This window comes from Vanellus vanellus, assembly GCF_965231255.1.
Source record: "Vanellus vanellus genome assembly, chromosome: 1".
NCBI classification, from domain to species: domain Eukaryota; kingdom Metazoa; phylum Chordata; class Aves; order Charadriiformes; family Charadriidae; genus Vanellus; species Vanellus vanellus.
Window position 1 is genome coordinate 123,940,714 of NC_138905.1, and position 19,350 is coordinate 123,960,063.

Genomic DNA, 19,350 nt, shown 5'->3' on the forward strand with positions numbered 1-19,350 from the left:
GAAATGGATTCATTCACAATTGTTGCCAAGATGTTTGAAGAAAATAAGAACTTCTTAGGTCTGTTCATTACAGGGAGAGGAATTGAATATGGGATGACAGTCTGGTTAGAGGCAGTATTTGCATTTATTTCTTTGATGAGTATGTGCAAACATCAAGGTTAAGGTCGTAACAGTATTGCCATGTTCTCACCCCTTTAATTCCTGGGTCTTCAAAATAAAATGCAGCAAGGTGAATCAAGAAACTGGGGTAAGAGTAGAAGCTGAAGTTAATTCTAACTTGATCAGGCTGAGACAGCTCACCAGTCTGTCTGTCATTAACATGTAAGATTACTTTGCTTCCTGGTTAGGAATGAACAGAAACCTTTATTATATATTGAAAGAAGAGACTTGTCCTGTGAAGACCTTTGTGGACTCTGAGCTGTAAAATGACAGAAGGACAGTGCCTGCAGGCAGAAGGAACTACCCATCGCAGCACGTACCTCCATCTTGTAGCAGCCCAGGGTTTGAAATAAGGGGCTTATCACTTAACGGCTTTCATGTGCGAGAGAAAGTACATGCACAGGGAAAACCTAATGTCTGGCACCATACACCAAAGATTTTTAATGTATGTGAAGGGGTTGCCTTCGTGATAAAAAGGGAGAGGCATGCATCTTGATGAAAAACGTGACTGGCAAAAGCTTTGTTTTTTCACTCCCCTTTACCCAGCAAATTGCCTGAAAGTGGATCATAAACAGCGATGCATCATTACTATTATCTCCCGGTATGACTCACTGAGCCATATATAGCAGCTCATCTTTTGAGGAGAATTCTTACTCAGAGCAAGTAGGATGTGGAAACAAATATTAAATGTCAGACTGTTATGTCATTCTTGCCTTAGAATTTCTTTCGTGGTAGATAAAACTGTCTAAAACTGGCTTGAACAGCAATGCCTGTTTGTATTAAGCAGGTACTGTCAGGTTAAAATTTCTCATTAGTTTTCTCCTGATTTGATGCTCTTATTTCCATATATATATCTTTTTGGGCAACAAGACCTTGTTTGTTGATTGCACTAGCAAATTCTTGGCTATTTCAATATTTGGGTTGCTGGTAATGCAACGTAGCAGGTAGCTTTTGGAGCATGCTTTAGGCTTTTTTAGCTTTGTGTTTTTAAGAGCTCTCACCCTTTGATTGCCTAATCATGCCCCAAATTAATTCTCTGTGATTTCTTTTGTCTTTTAGTTGTAAATAAGCTGCTTGTGACATCCAAGTATGTCTCGTAACGTTGATCCCTTTTAAGATTCTTCTGTCCTCGTTTTAGAAAGATTGGCTTTTTGGAATACAAGCAGCATCCTCCCTCCATATTTTGCATTAATTTAGTACCTTGAAATTTAGACTGCTTTTCTTGCCAAGAAAGACTAGCCAAGGCTTTCTTCAGGGCTTCAGTTATTGATGCCGGACCAGCCTCTCCATCCTTATCCCCAGATGAACTCTAGCCTGAGGATCCAGAGCTCTGTTTTTCTGGTGCTGTGGCCAGTGTCACTTTTGTTCCATGAAAGTACTGCGTTGTTTGTTTATGTTGCATGTATGTTGACTCAGCTTTCACTTTAAAACAGTGCTCAAGATTTTTAGATATGCACTGGGAAACAAGAATCCTTTCTTGTGTTTTGTGATACTGACAATGTATTAACAAAGCTGTGTTAGTAAAAGAAATATTCCTGTGTTCTGTTACAGGTTTTGGGATTTGAAGTTGATACGGTGAACTCTGTCCAGTTTTCAAACCACACAGGTAAAATTTTACATGTCTCTTCAGATACTGCTCCACAGTCACTGAGCTCTACTCAGCGTGTGGCTCACCTTATCACATGACAGTGGAAACGACATTGGTCTTACGTTTTCACTCACATTTTCAGGATATTGTAATTCTCATGTATTGATTCAAGTCTCACAGAAGTCTGGATTTGGGATTAGGGCACGATATGATGTGGTAATATCCTGTTCTGCTACTTCAGAGTGTGAATTTCTTTTGTTAGGCAGTGATCTAATTAACTCAGACAGTGAAATAACACAAATACAGCCATCTACACAGGCAGGCCTGTGAACAGAGGACTCTTCTGTACTGTTTTCCATGTGTTATGGCCCTATGATACTCATAATCATATTCCCAACCCAAACATCAGAATAATACTGAGCTAGATGCAATGTTACCTCTCTTTATGTGCCCACCCAGATGTCTAGCAAGTATCCTAAAATTACATTCTGGAGGGAGGAAGGGGATGGGGTGTTAATACATTTGGGTGTATTTTTACTTGGCTTCTAAACCTGAACAAGATGCCCTCACATAATTCTTTCACACTTCCTAACACTCACAGTGTTAGAGGATTTTATTTTTCAAAAGAAAGATGAAATTTATGTTTATTTTAGCAATACCTTTCACCCATAAAAAAGCTCCAAGTAACTTCCTATTTTTTGAATCAGTAGAGAACGTCTACTGTCATGGTGGTGGCAGGTTGTTTGAGGGGAGATCTACTCTAGATAAAGAAATTCTAAGGGTGTCTTAAAATAATCCAGCAATAAATTCTGACTTCAACATCTTCAAAAAGAGCAAAAATTGTTTCTGATAAAGAAAAAAAAAAAGGACAAAAGTTGAGATACCTTCCTAGTATCTCACAGGTACAGCTCTATTAATAAACTGCTAATTATCAGAACAGAGAGCAGACCAGGAAGCCTCTGATCTCTCTTACTATGTTGAGCTCCATGCAGCTTTCAAAAAGTTATAAGATGTTCCTATCATGGAAGGAATTTAGTGTCACTGTCGGAAGAAGAAATGAATGTTTCAAAGGTAGCTAGAAAGCCATCTTTGCTTGTTGTGGAAAGGCACGAGAAAGGTAATGATTAAACAAGGGGTGGGGGTCTTTCCTGCCTCAGGCAAAAAGCTGCTTATTTTGCTTGTACCCTTTGGCACAGTACAAAGGTTCTCTCATGTTTTTAAGAAATACTTAAATGTGACTTATGTTTCTTTAATGTATTTTTGTTTTGGAGGTTGGCATTTTTTGTTGTTTAGTTTTTGATAGATGGGTAAAACTGTTGTAATCTTCTAGAAATGAATAAATTTCTTCACGTGAAATAACTGAGCGCTCAAAATGGATGAGCACCCGTCGTTTGTTGGCTTTCAGTTTCAAGATTAAATCAGCTTTATAGGGCATTAAAAGAGCTTAATAGAGGTTTTATTGGATGATAAACTGAATGTGTCTGAAGGTAGGGAAATTACCAACAGGATGATCAGGTTCTTAAAACAGGAAAGAAGGAAGATTTGTTTTTTCGATCACAGCTGAAGAAAAGTTACCAGCACTTCATTTGAAGTTTAGCAGACAATGAAGATAGTACAGGGAACAACAAATTACTGACTACTTTTTTTTCCTCTAAGAAAACCTAAGGGAACATACCACCCATAAACGTCTCAAAGATCATGAGTCTTTAAAATATTTAAATTATATGGAACTTTATCTCCTGATATTTAGGAGTTACATGTTTTTTCTTCTGTAATCTTGATTGTCTTAGTAAATGTGTTAAAAAAACTCAAAGATTTGCACAACCTCATGACTTTGGGAAGCAGAGCTTTCAGAAAAAAATGGGAATATGGGAAGTGTTTGGCACTTACCAAATGTGAGTAAAAGGAGATTATATTTAGAAGTACCAGTCATTTGGCTGAAAGAGGAAGGAATGGAAAAGAAAGGAAGGGCATGTATTCCCTTTTATGACAGGTCTAGTTTTCTAACACTGCAGTTTATCCATTAAATCCTTTCTACCCGTTCTTAAATTGAAGGATAGATTTAAGCCCAGTGGCTTTGCACCCTCCTCTTTGAGAAAGGCACATAGGAACATCCGGTGTCCTCATACAAAGACTTTCCCACTTTGAACACTTACGCATACCTGTACACAAACTTGCATTAGTACCTGCAAATTAATGTACGTGCTGTCTATGCCACTGCAATAATTAATGAACAGAAACTGCCGTGCTGGGCTGTGGCTTGCATCTGGAGCAGTGCGGCAACACACAGCAATCGTGCTGCATGAAATGGTGAAGATAACTTGATTTTCCTTATGAGGTTCTTATGAGAACCCTTTCTGTGATCATCACTAAAGCTGAAGGGCAAATTTTTGCTTCAAAATCTGTAAACTCCAGTTTCTAAAAGAATGTGACATACTAGAGGGGGCACAGGTAGCAAAGTGTGTGAGATTTCGGACATGGCTTGCTTTCTTTCCTTATCCTTGTCTTTAAACCTGGTCTTATCAGCAAAAGATAAAACGCAGAGAGAATTTATGACTAACAGGCTTTCATTGGGGAATCATTATTGCTTTTTTTCCCCCTGTTTTTAAATTAGTAAGATACCGTGGGCCTATTTCTGCTGACTCCTGCTCAGAAAATTCAGCTTTCTTTAGGCTCTGATAATCCTGAAATTCAGAAAAAATCAGTCCCCCTGGGAGAACAGTTTGTCGTGTTGCTTAGTGAAGAACTTTTATGATTAGAGTGACTCACCCTTGAATGGCATAATGCTTCATGTACAAATAAAAGAAGCTGTCATGCAACCTACAAAGATTCTGTGCTTTTTATTCTATTTTACTGTATTGTTTGCAGAAGCATCTCATTGTCTGATGTGCAAAAAATGAAAATGTAGATTTTTTCTTTATTGTATCGATTTTTTGCGGGGTGCATTTTTAATTCTTCAGTGATTTTCATTTTTGTTTTTAATTGGTAGGTCAATGGTAAGCATATAATGTACTTACTTTGCCAGCCAAATCCTACCTTTGAAACTGTTCTGGAACAAATAGCCTGCGTTTTTTTTCTCTTCCTTTTTATTTTTAAGCAAAGCACTTTTGGACTTCCACTTAGTGGGTGTGTAGTGGGTGGTTGGGTTGGCTGGTAGGTCTAATGCATGAGAAATTATAATTATGTCTCGTTGATGCGATTCTTCACAGTCTACCACCCATATGCACTCATTCACAACTGTGCAGTGTGGGACAAAAAGAAAAGATCTCCACTCGTGCCTAACACCGGTAGTATTTTACTCCCACACTGACCAGCTGTAAAAAGTCCAATGGAGAATTCAGTACTGTATTTCTAGTTTTGTTGAAGGCCCCCTGGTAGCTGAAGATGAAGTCATGTGTTTAGGCCAGGTTGTCTGCCAGAGTTTGCATGTGAATTTTGTGGCACAGCTGGGACCAGATTGCCTGCCCATCATGTGCCTGGAACACTGGATCTTTCTTCCTTTTTCCCATGTAAAATACTTGGTTACTGAAGCCACTTGGAATAGTTTTGCAGGGAGCACCACAGGAGGAACTCAAGCCTCAGAACAGAATGTTCTGGCTTAGAAAACAAAGAAATCGTAGATGCCTTGCTATACTTAAATGGTAGTTTGTTTTTTGTTTTGGGTTTTGTTTTGCTTTTTCCCTTCTGGTATGCCTGGGATTTTTGTTCTTTTCTTTCTTCCTTGTTTTTGAAAGTAATTAAGAGGCTTATAAATGCATTCCAAAGGAGAAAAAAAAAATGTACCAGTGGAGGAAGGCGAGAAAGAAAAGTATGTAAATTCATCTTTGGTGCGGTATTATCTGCCTCTCTTGGTTGTGGTTTTTTTGTTTTTTTTTTTTTCTTTTTCATACAGATGAACTGAGACATTTCCTTGGAGGCTAATAAATACGTTTATCGTTTTAGAGGGATAAGTGACAAGAGGCATCATATCTTACCTGTTTTTCATTCCCTTATCTCCTTAAAAGTAAATATATAACATTTAATTGCAATAAAAGGCCATAGCACAGATAAGCAGAAAGGGTATAAAATGTTTAAATATTTATGTTCATCTATGTGTTTAAAACTATTACAAATCTGGGAGACTAATGCAGTCAGTCTGAGCCAAGTGCAGTTTGGAGAGCTGTGTATCATGATTTGCAGTGGTCTCTCTGCCCTCTCAGTCAAGCACTGAGGGGAATTATTTGGTGGTTTTATAACCAAAACAAAGACGACTCAGCTTTCTTCCTCTGTAGCAAATACAAGCCAAGATCTCACCTTAATATTGAAGATAAGAGTAATAATTTGATCCAGCTGCTATGCCTAACCAGCTTTGTAGTCTCCAAATGAGATGTAGTTGCTTTGCCAAGTACAAACTTGAAACTCATTCTTTAGTTTCCTTGGCTGTGGTTCTTGTATAATGTGTGCAAATAGCCAGGTACTGTGAGACTTTGAACTTATGTGTTGTAGAGTGGCACAGTGGAAATATTACTGCAGAGTAAGAGTTATACTAAGTGGACAGTTAAACAGAAGATTTTAAGTTTTCTCTCACTGTTTTTCAGGTATTCGTATTTAGTGGTGTAGGTATAGGGATAACATTTCTAGGAAGCTGACTTTCTTTTAGGCGTTGCAAGGCAGCTCTGGGCCTTCAAATGTGCGCATTGCCAGCCAAGTTCTTATGTCTAGCTGAGGAAGACAGCTATTCCTCATTATCATCCTTAACTTCAACCACTCATGCTTTTCCCTAAAGGCAGTTGCACCTCACATGTTTAAGCTTGCTGTTGGCATTCCCTGCTAACTTAGCCTTGGGTTCATGGCTATGCAGTGTTTTTTTGACCACACAGTATCTATCTTGATTTTTTGCCTTTCCTCTTTCAAGAGGACCCCAAGGTATCCATCCTTCAGTTAGTGAAACCCTTTTTGAACATGAGTAGCTGGCTTTTTATTCTGTCCCTCTACAGAAGCTACTTTTTGGTTGCGTATTCCACCAGGAGAGCAGGGTTAAGTGCAGGGTTGTGGAATTTGCCCCGTGTTCATCAGCTTACATTAAGTTACCCTGGGTAAAGGGCTTAGGGTGCTTTCCATCTTGCTGCCAGTTTTGATTTTGTTTGTTTCTTCTTACTCAAACATAATTCAACTCCTAGTCAAATCATGGTACTCTGCAGATCCAGTGAAGGCATTGCCCCTTTTCTTCAGTCTGAATAGCTGGAAGTTCCCCGAGAGCTTCCCTAGGGCTTTTTTTTTTCTCCAGCTATTGTGTGATTAGACTTTAGGTTCTGTTACGTGTGTTAGCAGGTGGTAAAAAGGATCCTCTAAATACCCTTAGACGTCATTGCTACAGAGTTTGGATAATATCCCTGCCCCATGTAAGTAATTTACCAATTCCTGAGCTAAGCTGGGCTGCTACCAAACAGTTTGTTTCCATATTTATTTCCCTCCCTCATTGGAAGCTCAGTGTGACGCAGACCCTGTGTGTTGGCTGTTTAAGACAGCTTCACATAGGAAGGTTAACTTTTATTTAAATAGTGAGTGTACAGGATCCCTCTGTAGGAATGGCTCCCGAGAGTATCTAGATTGTCTGGACAATCTCTCATAGTTATTTTTTATGGCCATGTGTAAGATGAATGACTGCTCTTTTGCCAGCTGACCTTGATTCTGGATGAAAACTCCACTCAGTTTCATTGATGGGCACAGTGGAATAAAAAGGACTCATATACTTGGGGCTACACGTGTGCCCAGGTGTTAGGCATTGCCGTTTTGAGTATCACTATGTTCTGCAATGGAACTACAACCCTAAGATACAGAAATCCCTCACTTTGTCCGTTTCTTCACAGAGACTTTTTTAAAAAGCATTTGCTAGGGAGAGAATTGTAGTGGCTGATGTGAGTCAGTCCCCCAGCCAGCTGGCAGCGAGTCGTGTTTTAGAGGCTAGGCCTTCGTGAGCTGAGGAGAACAAAATGATCCATCTGCTCACCCTACTGTGGGTGTATTTGCATTCATAAGAAGGAAAACTGAAAAATGTGCTTATCCTAGGCTCTAGGCACCTTTTGGCAGTTACTCTAATAACACAGTTTAGAGTGGTAATCAGAGCCAACAGTTTTTATCACAGAATTTTCTGACTCCAAGAACAGAAGTTAAAATAAACAAACTACCATTGTCCTCACACGGGGGTGGTGTGGAAGAAGGTACCTCATTTAACATCTCGCTTTTCCTAATTCCAGTCAATAAAAAGATAAGCTTTTTAACAAACTCTGAATTTATGGAAGTTGGAAGAGTTAAATTGTGGGTGCTTCACCTGCTATCCTGGCGGAAGGCCCATTCTTATATAGAAGGGAGTGATGGCTGTCGTCTAGATGGGCAGGCTTTGATAACAAGGTACAAGATGCACTTAAATTTTTTCAACAACTGTTTATGGAGCTTGGTCCATTGTTTGCTGAAATCAGTTCACCTTCCATCCGCTTCTCAGCCAAGAATATTGGCTTGTAATTCTTAGAGATCATTCAAAGGTAAGAGTGTATGGATATTATTTGTCTGTATATAGTGTCTTTCCAATAATAACTTGCGTCTTCCAGGATCCTTAGCATTAAAACTGTGCTATTTTTGGAAGAAAATCTGTCAGATGACTGTATGTTTAAAGAGTATTCATGGCAACGTCCTGCTGTGGGCACTCTATTCATTACATGCAGGTCCCAGTGACTGCCATATCTGATGGGTGCAGCAATGCTGCATGCCTGCGTCCAGACAGATCCATCCGGCCTGTTTAAGCTTGTCATCTAGCTGTCAATATTTTTCTTTTTTTTTTTTTTTTTTAGTATAAAATAAGAGAAATAAATTACACTGACAACCTTCACCAGTGAAGTCTAGAAACATACGTTTGTCCCCCTCCACACAGGATAGTTGTATAGGCTCCATGGGAAAACTTGCAGGACCTTGTGTGTGCTCTGCTCGATTTGCTGATAAATGGACAGTCTCAAACTGCAGTGTAGTCACTCCAGTTCCTTTGGGAAACAGCAGTGCTAAGAAGTTGAGCACGTTAACTGTTCTGCTGACAGCAGCTTTTATTTGGGAACAGTGTTTCACAGAAGAGATGGTGGAAGTACTTTCTGGTGCTTATATCTGCTACGGTCCCTGCGAGTGTATGTGTGATCCTAAATAGAAAATCTAGCTCATGAAAAATTATCTGGCATTTACTTTGCAGGTTATGCTCACTGGAAGGGTCAGGTGTTAAATTCAGATGAACTTCATGAACTGTATGAAGGACTTAAGCTGAACAAGGTCAACCGGTATGATTATGTACTCACAGGTAAGAAGAGCTTGCTCCTTGTAGTTCCCATGAGATGTAAGCAAAAGTAAAAGTATATAAGCCATATCCCTCCTTATTCCAAACCAAGCTATTAAATTTTCCTTCCTTTGACTCCTCCTGCGATTTCATCTGTATATTATAGTCTCAACTGCTCACGCTGTTTAGTTTGAAACAGCCAGTGTTCTCCAGCCTGAAGGTTGTGATTGGGTGGGTAAAATGATCCTCTTGTATAGTTTACAGACTTATACAGGCCTATCATGTACAGGCTGAATTAATGTTTTGGGAGTGCCTCTACTGAAAAAAGGATGAGAAGCGTCAGAGTATCATTTAAAAATTTACTATGAAGACTTGGGTTTAACCCTTTCTACTAAATTTGCAGTACTAGTACTCTGCAGTACAGTAGCATGATTTTATGCAGAGTTGTCTGCCCTTGTTTATCTACTTGATCTTTAAGGGGTAGTGCTTTGGATACAGAGCAAAGTATAAGCAGGGTTGGATTTTGGTTTTGACTCTCATATCTCTTGATTTTTTTGTTCTTGTTACTATGTGTAGGTCCTCCTGAGTGGATGCCGTTCTGCAGGATGTAGTGACTGTGCAGTATTTTCCTTTGCTTGCCACTAGGTGCAAAGTGTTTATAAATATAGGCAAAGAGAACTACTTGTAGAATGCTTTATAGAAATAAGAAATTCTATGTGCAGTTTTTATTAAAAACTGCTTCTCATCCAATTCCTGCTTCTCAAATGTAGATAACAGATTGGGTTTCATGTCAGTAAGAGCTCTGCATCTGGTTTAGATTACAGTATCAATTTTTTATAGCAGTGAACAGTGACTTCTTAAAGGTAAACAGAAATATATCACCAGATTTGTTTGAGTTCATGGCTTCCACATGTAGGAAAGTGCTTTATACAAAGAGAAAACTGGAGACTTTATGTGTGGATTATAACCCCATTCTGGCTTGAAGGGTGTGGCACGTCTGTAGATTTATTGTCAGTTCTTTTTCAGGGAATATCTCCAAAGTAAAGGAAACTAAATAGAAATTAGACTGAACTAAAGTTAAGAAATTAATTTCAGTATAAATGGGTTCTTTGTGATTGAGAAATAGACAAACACGCTTTCCTTCCTTGAAAGAACTCACACAGAGGACATTTCCAGGAAAAGCACACTGTATTATAGGACTTTTCAGGAGAAGTTAGTATGCAAAATTTGTAAATAATGTGTGAGTATTCTTTTAGCTGAAATGTTCCTTTTTTATTTTACTTTCAACTCTTGGAAGAGACCCCAACTCCTTTCCTGTCACTGTCTTGTACTGGCAAAATGGATGTAAGAGATTAAAAATGGTAGAAAGGAAAATGGAAATCTTCAGCATAAAGAAATTTTGGAGGGGAAAAAAAAGGAATATTTATTAACATGCCTTTTAAAATAGGATTTCTGGGTAGTGGGTCAGTGTGTTGTTGTGTTTGTTTAAAAATCTGGTTCAGTGTATGAATGAAAAGAAGGCATGGGTTGAAATGGCACTAATTTCCTAAGATCTAATAACGCTCTGTGTGTTACTGTTCAGTTGCACTGTGGCCGAACTTAAAATTCAGGTATTTTCAGGGCAGATTTTTCTCTTCAAACAGGAGCAGCCATTCACTATAGTACATAACTGTACTTTGTACCTCCAACAACCGGGGTATGATTATTCAAAAACTGAAAACAAATTAATTTGTCAGCAGATGGGATTTAACTGTAATTGTATGTCTGATGACTGTAGGTATCCTGGCAGAGATAGAAATGGTTACCTTTAGGCTGATTATACAAAATAACACTTTGTTAACACTTGTGACTTAATTACTTGTAGATCTTTGTATATTTGTTTCATTTACAGTAAAACACTCAAGGTAAGAGAGGAACTCCAATTCAGTGTAATTTTTTTTAAGCACCTCTGTCAATAACATTAACCATACTCTATTTTTTTTCAACCAGTCTACCATCACAGGTCATTTTTGACAAAAATCTTTGCTAAGCTTTTTTGACTGATCATCTGCATTTCATAGACATAAAGTATTTTGGCAAAAGAAATCTTGGAAGCTTTTTCCATATCTCTACAACATCTAAGAATTGATCCATTTTGCGGGTTAAAAAAGAAATAAAAAATCTCCAAAATGTATTTTAAAATATTCGGTAGAGTGGACATTTGCATGGTGAAGGTTTGAAGAAGCTACCTTGCCAAAAATATGCTTTTAAATGAACTAAAATAAATGAAAAACAAATTATTAATTAATAAATGTTGTAAATAAAGGAAATACATAAAATAAATATATATAAAGAAACATCTATAAAATAAAGAAATTAATGATTAAATAAGAATATTGTGGTGCTAGCATTGTGATTTAGGGTCTTGAGATATAATAAAACTTATTTTCATCTTATTTCACTGCTAAGCCTAAAACCAGAAATTTGATTGGTATATTGGCTGTTGCTCTAAAATATGCAAGATTAATTTGCCATTGCATTAATGTGTTGGACTGTATCAGCACCAACATTAATAATAATAATAATAATAAAAAAACCTGCTTCAAACCAGAGTACGAGAAAAGTAATTTAAAATATTTCTTATTTACTACATGATAAATAGTATTGATTCAGACTGCCTTTTTGAAGAAAAGGAAAGTTTTTTTTCTTTCAGCCTGACTTTTTTGTATATATGTTCAAGCATTTTGAAGTTCTATGAAACTTTCATGTATAGCATACTTAGTAAATGGATTTTTAGGGTTGTATTCGTAGTTGTGCAAGCACTGTCTGAATTTGTCTTCTACTTGTTATTCCTGAATGAAATAATAAAACACCTTTGTTCTAAAAATGCATTGTTCCAAAGAATGAGAAGTATGCAACATTCCTATCCAAAATAATAAAAAAAAAGCCTTCATGAAAATAAACTTCAAAAGCGTTTTTTTTTGGTTTTTTTTTTTTTTTTTCCAAAGGGTACACAAGAGACACATCATTTCTTGCAATGGTGGTGGATATTGTCCAGGAGTTGAAACAACAGAATTCTAACCTAGTATATGGTAAGGATGCGTATCACAGTCCTTTCTGTTTCATCATTGTATATGCCCATCATTTCATATTCTAGGATGAAAACGCTGTTCTGATGTTACCCAGCAATTTCACAACCGTCTTGTGCTCTGATCTGGCTGGGACCAGCTGAGGCTCCAGTGAAGTTTTATTTCAGCATTGCTTAAGTGTTGAGGGAGCTGGTTTTTTATCTTTCTGATTTTATGCCTTTCAGTATGTTTCTTGCATTATGCGCTCCAAAGGAGAATGCGCCTTGAGGACTGATTGTCTGTATCAAAGAAAGGCTTGTAAAATCCCAGCTGGCTGCTGCTGTTTGTGGTTCAGAGGCACAGGCTGTAAGTGCTGATAGCTGAAGCCTCTCCTTGGTTTCTGAGTCAATCAAAACCAGGATAGACTCTCCTGTGTTGCCTTGCCATGGTTTCATGGTACATCCCAGAAGAAGTGTCTTACTGTGCCTCATAAGCTTCATAACTTAGCTTAAGCTCCAAGGCTTTTTTAACTCTGGTACCCCTCTTCTAAGATTACCTAGGAGCACTTGAAGAGCAACAGACTCTAGAAACTGCTGTCATTAACGTGTCACATCAGGCTTAAACCTGTGAGAAAAGATTCTCCGCTTGCCTTCCTGACTCTCTGACTGTTTCAGGACTTTTGAACATAACCAGCGTAGGCTTGAATTGAGCAAAATGTTTTGAGTGACAGGGCAAAGTCAGTGGGGATTTAGTGGGATAAAAAGCTGTGAATGATGGGTTGAGCCTGTCGTCTTCAGGTTCATTAAACTGTGGTCAGGAAACATCTATCATGGTTTGCAGGATTTGCAACATGTAATACTGCAGAGTGTGATATCTGACAAAATTAACAAAGCACGTTTCTCATTTAGAAAAACTTAGCAGAGATATCTTATGAGCTTGGGTTTTGTTGCTTTTTAGCCTCTATTAAGACTGTTGCATTGTCAGGTTCTCCAGAGCCTTGTACTAGTAAGTGAAAGCTGAATACTCTTGTAGTATGAGCAGAAAGAAACATCTAGCTGTATAGAACAGGAAGGAAGTGGTCAGATGGTGAGAACACAGCTAGGCTTCTAAGATCCTTTCTGTTTAATAAATAGATTATAAAGTAAGGAAAATGCTTTTGAAATCTAAAACAAATTACCCTCTTTTTACTCATAGAAACTTCCTTAAAAACTGTTTGGACATTGATTTGATACCTTTGGATTTGTATTTGTTTTTTATCTTGATAAAAGCTCTTGTAATACAATGAACAATGTTCTTTTTAAGGTACAAAGCTAGACTGTTTCCATCCTCACTTTGAAACTGAGGTCACTTTGAATATGTTGTTAATACTGCTGATGACTCAGAATCTGTGCCAAATGCATGTTAATAATATTACACCAAATCTGAGTTTATGTACTTTGGCATGAATTTTCTTCTTGTTTCATTGTAATACCCATATTTTTTTAGTGTATATACACAGCATTTTGGTATGTATGTTTGGCATGTATCTTTTTATGCTAATGTAAAAGTAGGACTCTCTTCACAGTTACTAGCTTCTCCCATGTTTCTTCCCCACTGTACCCCTGTTCCAGAGTTTTGGGCTGGGGAGTGAAGGGGAGGGCTGTCTGCGTTTTCAGTAACAAAAGCTCCTTTACTCCCAGCAGTCAGACCCTCTCATCCTCATCACCTTCAAATATAACAACGTGGAAGCAGGCAGGAGAATGTCACTTCAACCTTTTGTTTGAGACACGTGGCCTGCCCTTTCAGAATTTGCAGCAACCAGTTACAAATTTCGGGTTGAGTGTGCTGCAAGGACTGTGAGAGTATATAAGCTATCAGGTGCTCAGTGCTGTTACATAGCCACTACTGTTACCTAAAACTTTTCCCTCCCACCAGGGTCTCTATGACTGTACCCCATTTCTAAAGCTAGATTTATTCTGTTACAGTATGTGATCCAGTGATGGGTGACAAATGGAATGGAGAAGGCTCTATGGTTAGTACTTATCTGTTTGGATTCTCTGTATAGTGAATATTTGCTATATAAAGACGTATAAAAAATCATTAATTTTTAACACCAAAACTAAGCTACTTTACCTAAGTGTGCCTTTGGATCCCAGCATCAAGTAAGTTTGTACTTAATTTTCCTGTATTTGTATGAGTTTAGTGTCTGGGAAGAATGAGGGATGCATAGCCCTGGGATTATTTCGAAACCCTTGCGGAGACAACAGGTGGAATACATACCCTGTCCACAGGAAAATATCACCCTGCTCCTGCTCCTCATCTCACTGGAGAGACATGTTCTGTCAGGAGCTCTGTTTTGGCTGGTAGCCTGGCTGGCTTTGTCAGTGATTGTGTGAATTGACATACCACTTGAACCTAAATGAAGATGACTTATTTTGTGTGAGATCCAACAGCTGTTAGGCATTGGGTTGTGATCAGTGACAGAAAGGTTCTTTGTGCCAATACCAGACTGCATACTAACAAAGAACCATTTGTTTTTGATCAAAACTAGCAAATAATTTCAGTAAAAATGCAATGTGGGAAGACATCAGCAATAATGATACTTTATGTTTTCTTCTGCCTTAGCTAGTCATACACTATGAATTCCTCTTTGTCCTTGTACCTTTTTACAGTTTACCTGCTCATAAAACATCACATGAAGTAGCACTTAGTAATAAATTTGCCATTGCTTTTGTGTTCTATTCTTTCATTTTACGTCTATTGCAATATTTATTGCCCTTGGCTTTTTCTAACAAGGCAGAGATCTAACAGCTATAGAGTCACCTTGCAAAGCTTTAGCTCTTGGGAGAAGTCATAACCATGGGCCTGCCTATGCCTTTTGGGTGATAAGGTAGATGAAAGAAGAGGAGAGTATTTAACATGCAACCTACCAACTCATTCCTGCTATAAAAAGTAATAAAATCGTTATTTAAAATGCCCTGGTTTAGACGCAACCTAGTCTTGGCGTATCTGTGTCAAGGCAGAGTCCCTGTGACATCATCACTTCACCATGGCTGCATGAGTGAGCTCAGTTATCAGTATGACGGGTTTTCTGGTAGTACCTAGTGGTCAGCACTGTGGTGGGCTTGTTCCTGTTGCTGATACAATTGGAATGGGAGACAGTAGCACGTGGGCACATGCATACACTCACGGGGTATTAATCCTGATTTAGCAAATGTGGTTCTGCTGGAAAATATCAGCTACTAGTAAACAATGAACTTTAATAAAAGGCTTTGTTAAATTGATTTACAGCAGGACTCAGGAAGGTGTGGTGACCCCTGTACTCCTAGCCGAGTGTGTGCCAAAACAGCTGATGCTTTTCAGCTTTGAGTCTGAAGAGCATACAGGCTGGTGGGCTCCTGTTATGTCTTAGTGTATGTCACCTGCTTAGACAACCAGTCTTCCTTTGCTGATGGGCTGTATTTAGCTAATGAAGATGGGATAGAGATGGAACAGACAAGCAGAAAGGGGAGCATTGGCCCTCGTTACTTGAAGAGCTGATTCTGCAGGCAGTGAAGTATGCTAGCCTTCTGTTAGACTTGGGTGCAACACAAGCAAAGTGTTTCTAATGTCTGTATTGGAACTGCTTTGTAGATTAAGTTGCACCAAACAAATTACAAATCTGATTTCCATTCACACGTATTGATGTACAGCACACCCTAGAAATACTGCACTGATAGAAGGAGGCAAAATAACACATAGCATGGACATCACTTGTTCCTAAGCCCCATGATGTAACACAATGAATGTGGGCACACACTGCTGTAGTGAAGGGCCTCTGTACTATTGGTGCAACAATAAAGTGGTTTCTTTTGGAGGTAAGGACATGTTCCCTGTGTTGGGACACTATATTTCCTCATGCTGCTGTGTCACCTGAAAGTTCTTCATCCAGGCACTGCTTCCTTTTAATACTGCCAGTTTAGGCCTGTCTGCTTAGCAGTGCTTCCATCACCTCCAGTGACAGAAGGGCTGTTGGTTGTACTGTCACCAGCTGAAGGATGCACTGCCGCTTTAGTTACTGCTGTACACAGGGAGCTGTCAGGTTACTCAGTGACAGCATGAATGGTAGTTGAGGGAAGGAGAGTTGTAGTCCCACATCTCAGATGCTGCTGACAACATTTGGTACCGTTTCTTCTCCCCTAGTATGTGCCCAAGGATCTCCTCCCAGTCTACAGGGACAAAGTTGTACCTGTTGCTGATATAATTACTCCTAACCAGTTTGAAGCTGAGTAAGTACTTATTGCCTTTTATAGCCAAATAAGAGTGGGGATAAAAGCAGGGGAGACTGATACCCATTCTTTTGTTTGTCTCAATACAGTGCCCTATGTATATATGTGTTGGGTTTCATTTTTTAGCTGTTACTTTCAAGTGGTGGTTTTCAGCAAACCTCCAACTGTTCCGTATTGAAACTAATAAAAAATCTGGGAGTCACGTGAGGAAAGGAATTCTCTTGTTTTCTCTGGTCTCTCATGTTCATTATTACTTACTGTTGTCTCCAGAGGCCTGTATCTAGGACAGGTTGAAAAACTACTCTTCCTTCCCTGTCCTTACCCATTCCTAGAAAGATTTTTATTATATGTCAGAATATCAAAACTGAAATAGTTTGACTCAAACCCCCAAAATTAGATTCAGAAATACCACCATGCCAACATCTCATAGGAGTTAAGAATTTAAATGCCTCCTGCCCATCCTGTCTACGTAGCTGTGACTCTTTGGTCAGGAGATGATCTGTTGTGATACATCACAGGCTGTCCCCCTAAGGGGAGGAAGCAGCTACATGTGAGATGGAGAGAAGACACTTCTGAGGGAATTTTATGATATAGGGATCTCTATAGAAGGCAGGTTAGGACTGATGTGTGTCTGCATCAGAAGAACTTTGTATGTGTGCAGATAACTTGTAAAGACAGCAGTCTGGTACGACAGAGCATGTAGCTACAAACCATTGAGGCCTGTATGGTGCAGTCCAAGCTTTCCTTCTTTCAGAGGGTAAACAAAGTAGTCATTGACTGGAGAAGTTCTGCTCTTTTAAGATTTCTGTTTCATTCTCAGGTTACTCACGGGCAGAAAGATTCACACAGAAAAAGAAGCTTTAGAGGTAAGTAGGCAAGGGGTAGGATGTGTATGATCCTCTTTCTGTGTTCCTCCCAGCAATGCTGCAGTTTGCCATTTGTCTTTAACCTTGAAGTCACTTTGGCCTCTATCCTTTCTCTCCATTTATCATTAAAGCTTGTGCACTCCAGGCGCAAAACAGTTTGTGCTCTAGTGTCAGACTTCTGATGAAACTTCCTGAAAGAACTGCAGATAAAGGCATTACAGTAGAACTCTGTGAGCTTCTTTTCCTGCAGTGTAAGAAGGGTAGCAGCAGAACACATGGCAAGTAACCACACGCTGTCAGCGCTGTGGAAATGCACTGGTTGGGGTGAAAATCCCGGGTGAACCTGGGCATTGGAAACCTGCACGAGTCGCTCCCTCTGCTGTCCATATGTGAGTCGTGCAGCAGCAATGCTAAGCGTTGGGACAGCTGTTCCTTATTCTCCCATAGAGACCGTTGCAAGTAAAAGCTTACTAGCAAACTCGAACAAGGATTGATTGAATACATGGTGAATCTCTTCCTGACAGTGTTTGCTGTTGCTCTGTTTCTCTTCCTTAAATTGACACAAAGGGGATGAGACCTGGGTTGCAAAAGGGTAGATTGCATAGCTGAGAAGGCAGACTGGGAGTGATGGCCTTCAGGTACTTCCTGGTGAAAGACACACAAATCCACGGCATTGACAGCTGCTGTCATCGCCACACAGAGATGTTAGATGGAGCACAGATATACAGCAGTGAGGTGTAAGAATCTACCCTTTTACACAAACTGAAGAAAAGGAAAAGCTGCAGGGCTTGGTGATGAATGACAAAATAGGAATATGGTTTTATTGGTGTCTTGAGAAGGGCTGAACTGTTTGTTTTGTTGACTAGTCAAGTGCTTTCATAATGGACTGATGTTATTTCTTCCAATTTGGTTTGGACTTCAATGGAACACGAAATCTTTAAACAAACAGGAGCTGCAGTGGCACCCTGGAGAGTAGCTGGGGTCTGTCAGTGCGAATGTTTGTTTTTTTTTTTTCCTCAAGCAACCTCGTGCAACATGGGTTGATTACCATCTCTACATGGCAGGAAGCAGCTCTAAAGATCTCAGCTCTTTTAAATTCCTCCCCTTCCAGTTTTACATTACCCCACTGTGCTGGGCGAGGGTGATGAACTGTGCTTCCTGCCACTAGCTGCTAATTGCAACTTGGTTCTTCTATTCTCATCCTCACTGGTGGAATCACAGTCTTGAGAACAACAGTGTTAACTGAGCAGCCATTAGTTTTAAGTTTACGTATTTCAGATGCAAACACGTTGCATATGCTAAACAATTTTACAAGTTAGTTTTCTGACAGTCTGTCTGATTCATGTGATAGCTCTTATTTGTGATGGGTTTTAAAAAAATCTCATCTAAAGAGATGGAATTATACTTAGGAATGGAAACACTTTTAAAATAGTTGCTTGCAGGATATTATGCTTTAATCTGTCTCCCCAGCTACCTGTCATATGTAGGTCTATCCTTCTGAGTAATAATCTATGCTGGAATTTGTCCCCTTTGGGGAGGTGGTAGGAATTCTGTCATCAATTTCCATGGTGACATGCTTTCATTAATTTCTTTGACAAGACTAGTGACAACAGTATAGTCTTCTAACAAAAAGTTAAATATGATGTCATATTAACGTAGAAGGGGCTAAGTCCTACAACTAGAAATACTGTTGATTAAGTACTTGGTGAACTGTGAGAAATGAAATTGAGTTTAATGTTCCTTCACTGGTTGGTTATGTCAGTATATGCTGGTGGATTTACTGTTTCTTTAAAACCCAACTGATGTCTGTGCAAAGAGTTCTGATGGTTGAAGAAACTTGGAGGCTTAGACAAGAAAGAAAAGCAATAGAGAATTAAAAAATAGCAGAAATAAGTCCTTATCATTCAGCTGCTTATGAGTCATAGCTAGCCTGAGAGGATTTTTAGTTAAACTCTTGTGGGAGCATTAATATTTTATGTGTGTTTTATGCTAAACTCATTACTGAAGTCATTCTTTCTTCTGTGAAATCAAAATCACTTCTGTAGCAACTAGTTGTGATGTCGGAAGTAGAGTATTAATGAGTTTAAGTGAGGAACACGGAATAGAAATACACCTGCAAAGGTACATAATTTGCAGGTGTAATTTGGGG

At 39.0% G+C, this 19,350-nt stretch overlaps 1 protein-coding gene across 1 annotated transcript in view; it reads left to right on the plus strand.

Moving 5' to 3' along the window:
* The window catches only part of PDXK (pyridoxal kinase), a gene marked incomplete at its 5' end in the record, with an annotated part of 45,097 nt that overhangs the window by 20,917 nt on the left and 4,830 nt on the right, over positions 1-19,350 (plus strand). The window contains 6 exons of the mRNA XM_082497594.1: positions 1,711-1,765; positions 8,961-9,065; positions 12,029-12,112; positions 14,053-14,099; positions 16,250-16,335; positions 17,156-17,201. Coding sequence (XP_082353720.1) covers positions 1,711-1,765; positions 8,961-9,065; positions 12,029-12,112; positions 14,053-14,099; positions 16,250-16,335; positions 17,156-17,201 — 423 coding nt within the window. The remainder of the gene's footprint in view (positions 1-1,710; positions 1,766-8,960; positions 9,066-12,028; positions 12,113-14,052; positions 14,100-16,249; positions 16,336-17,155; positions 17,202-19,350) is intronic.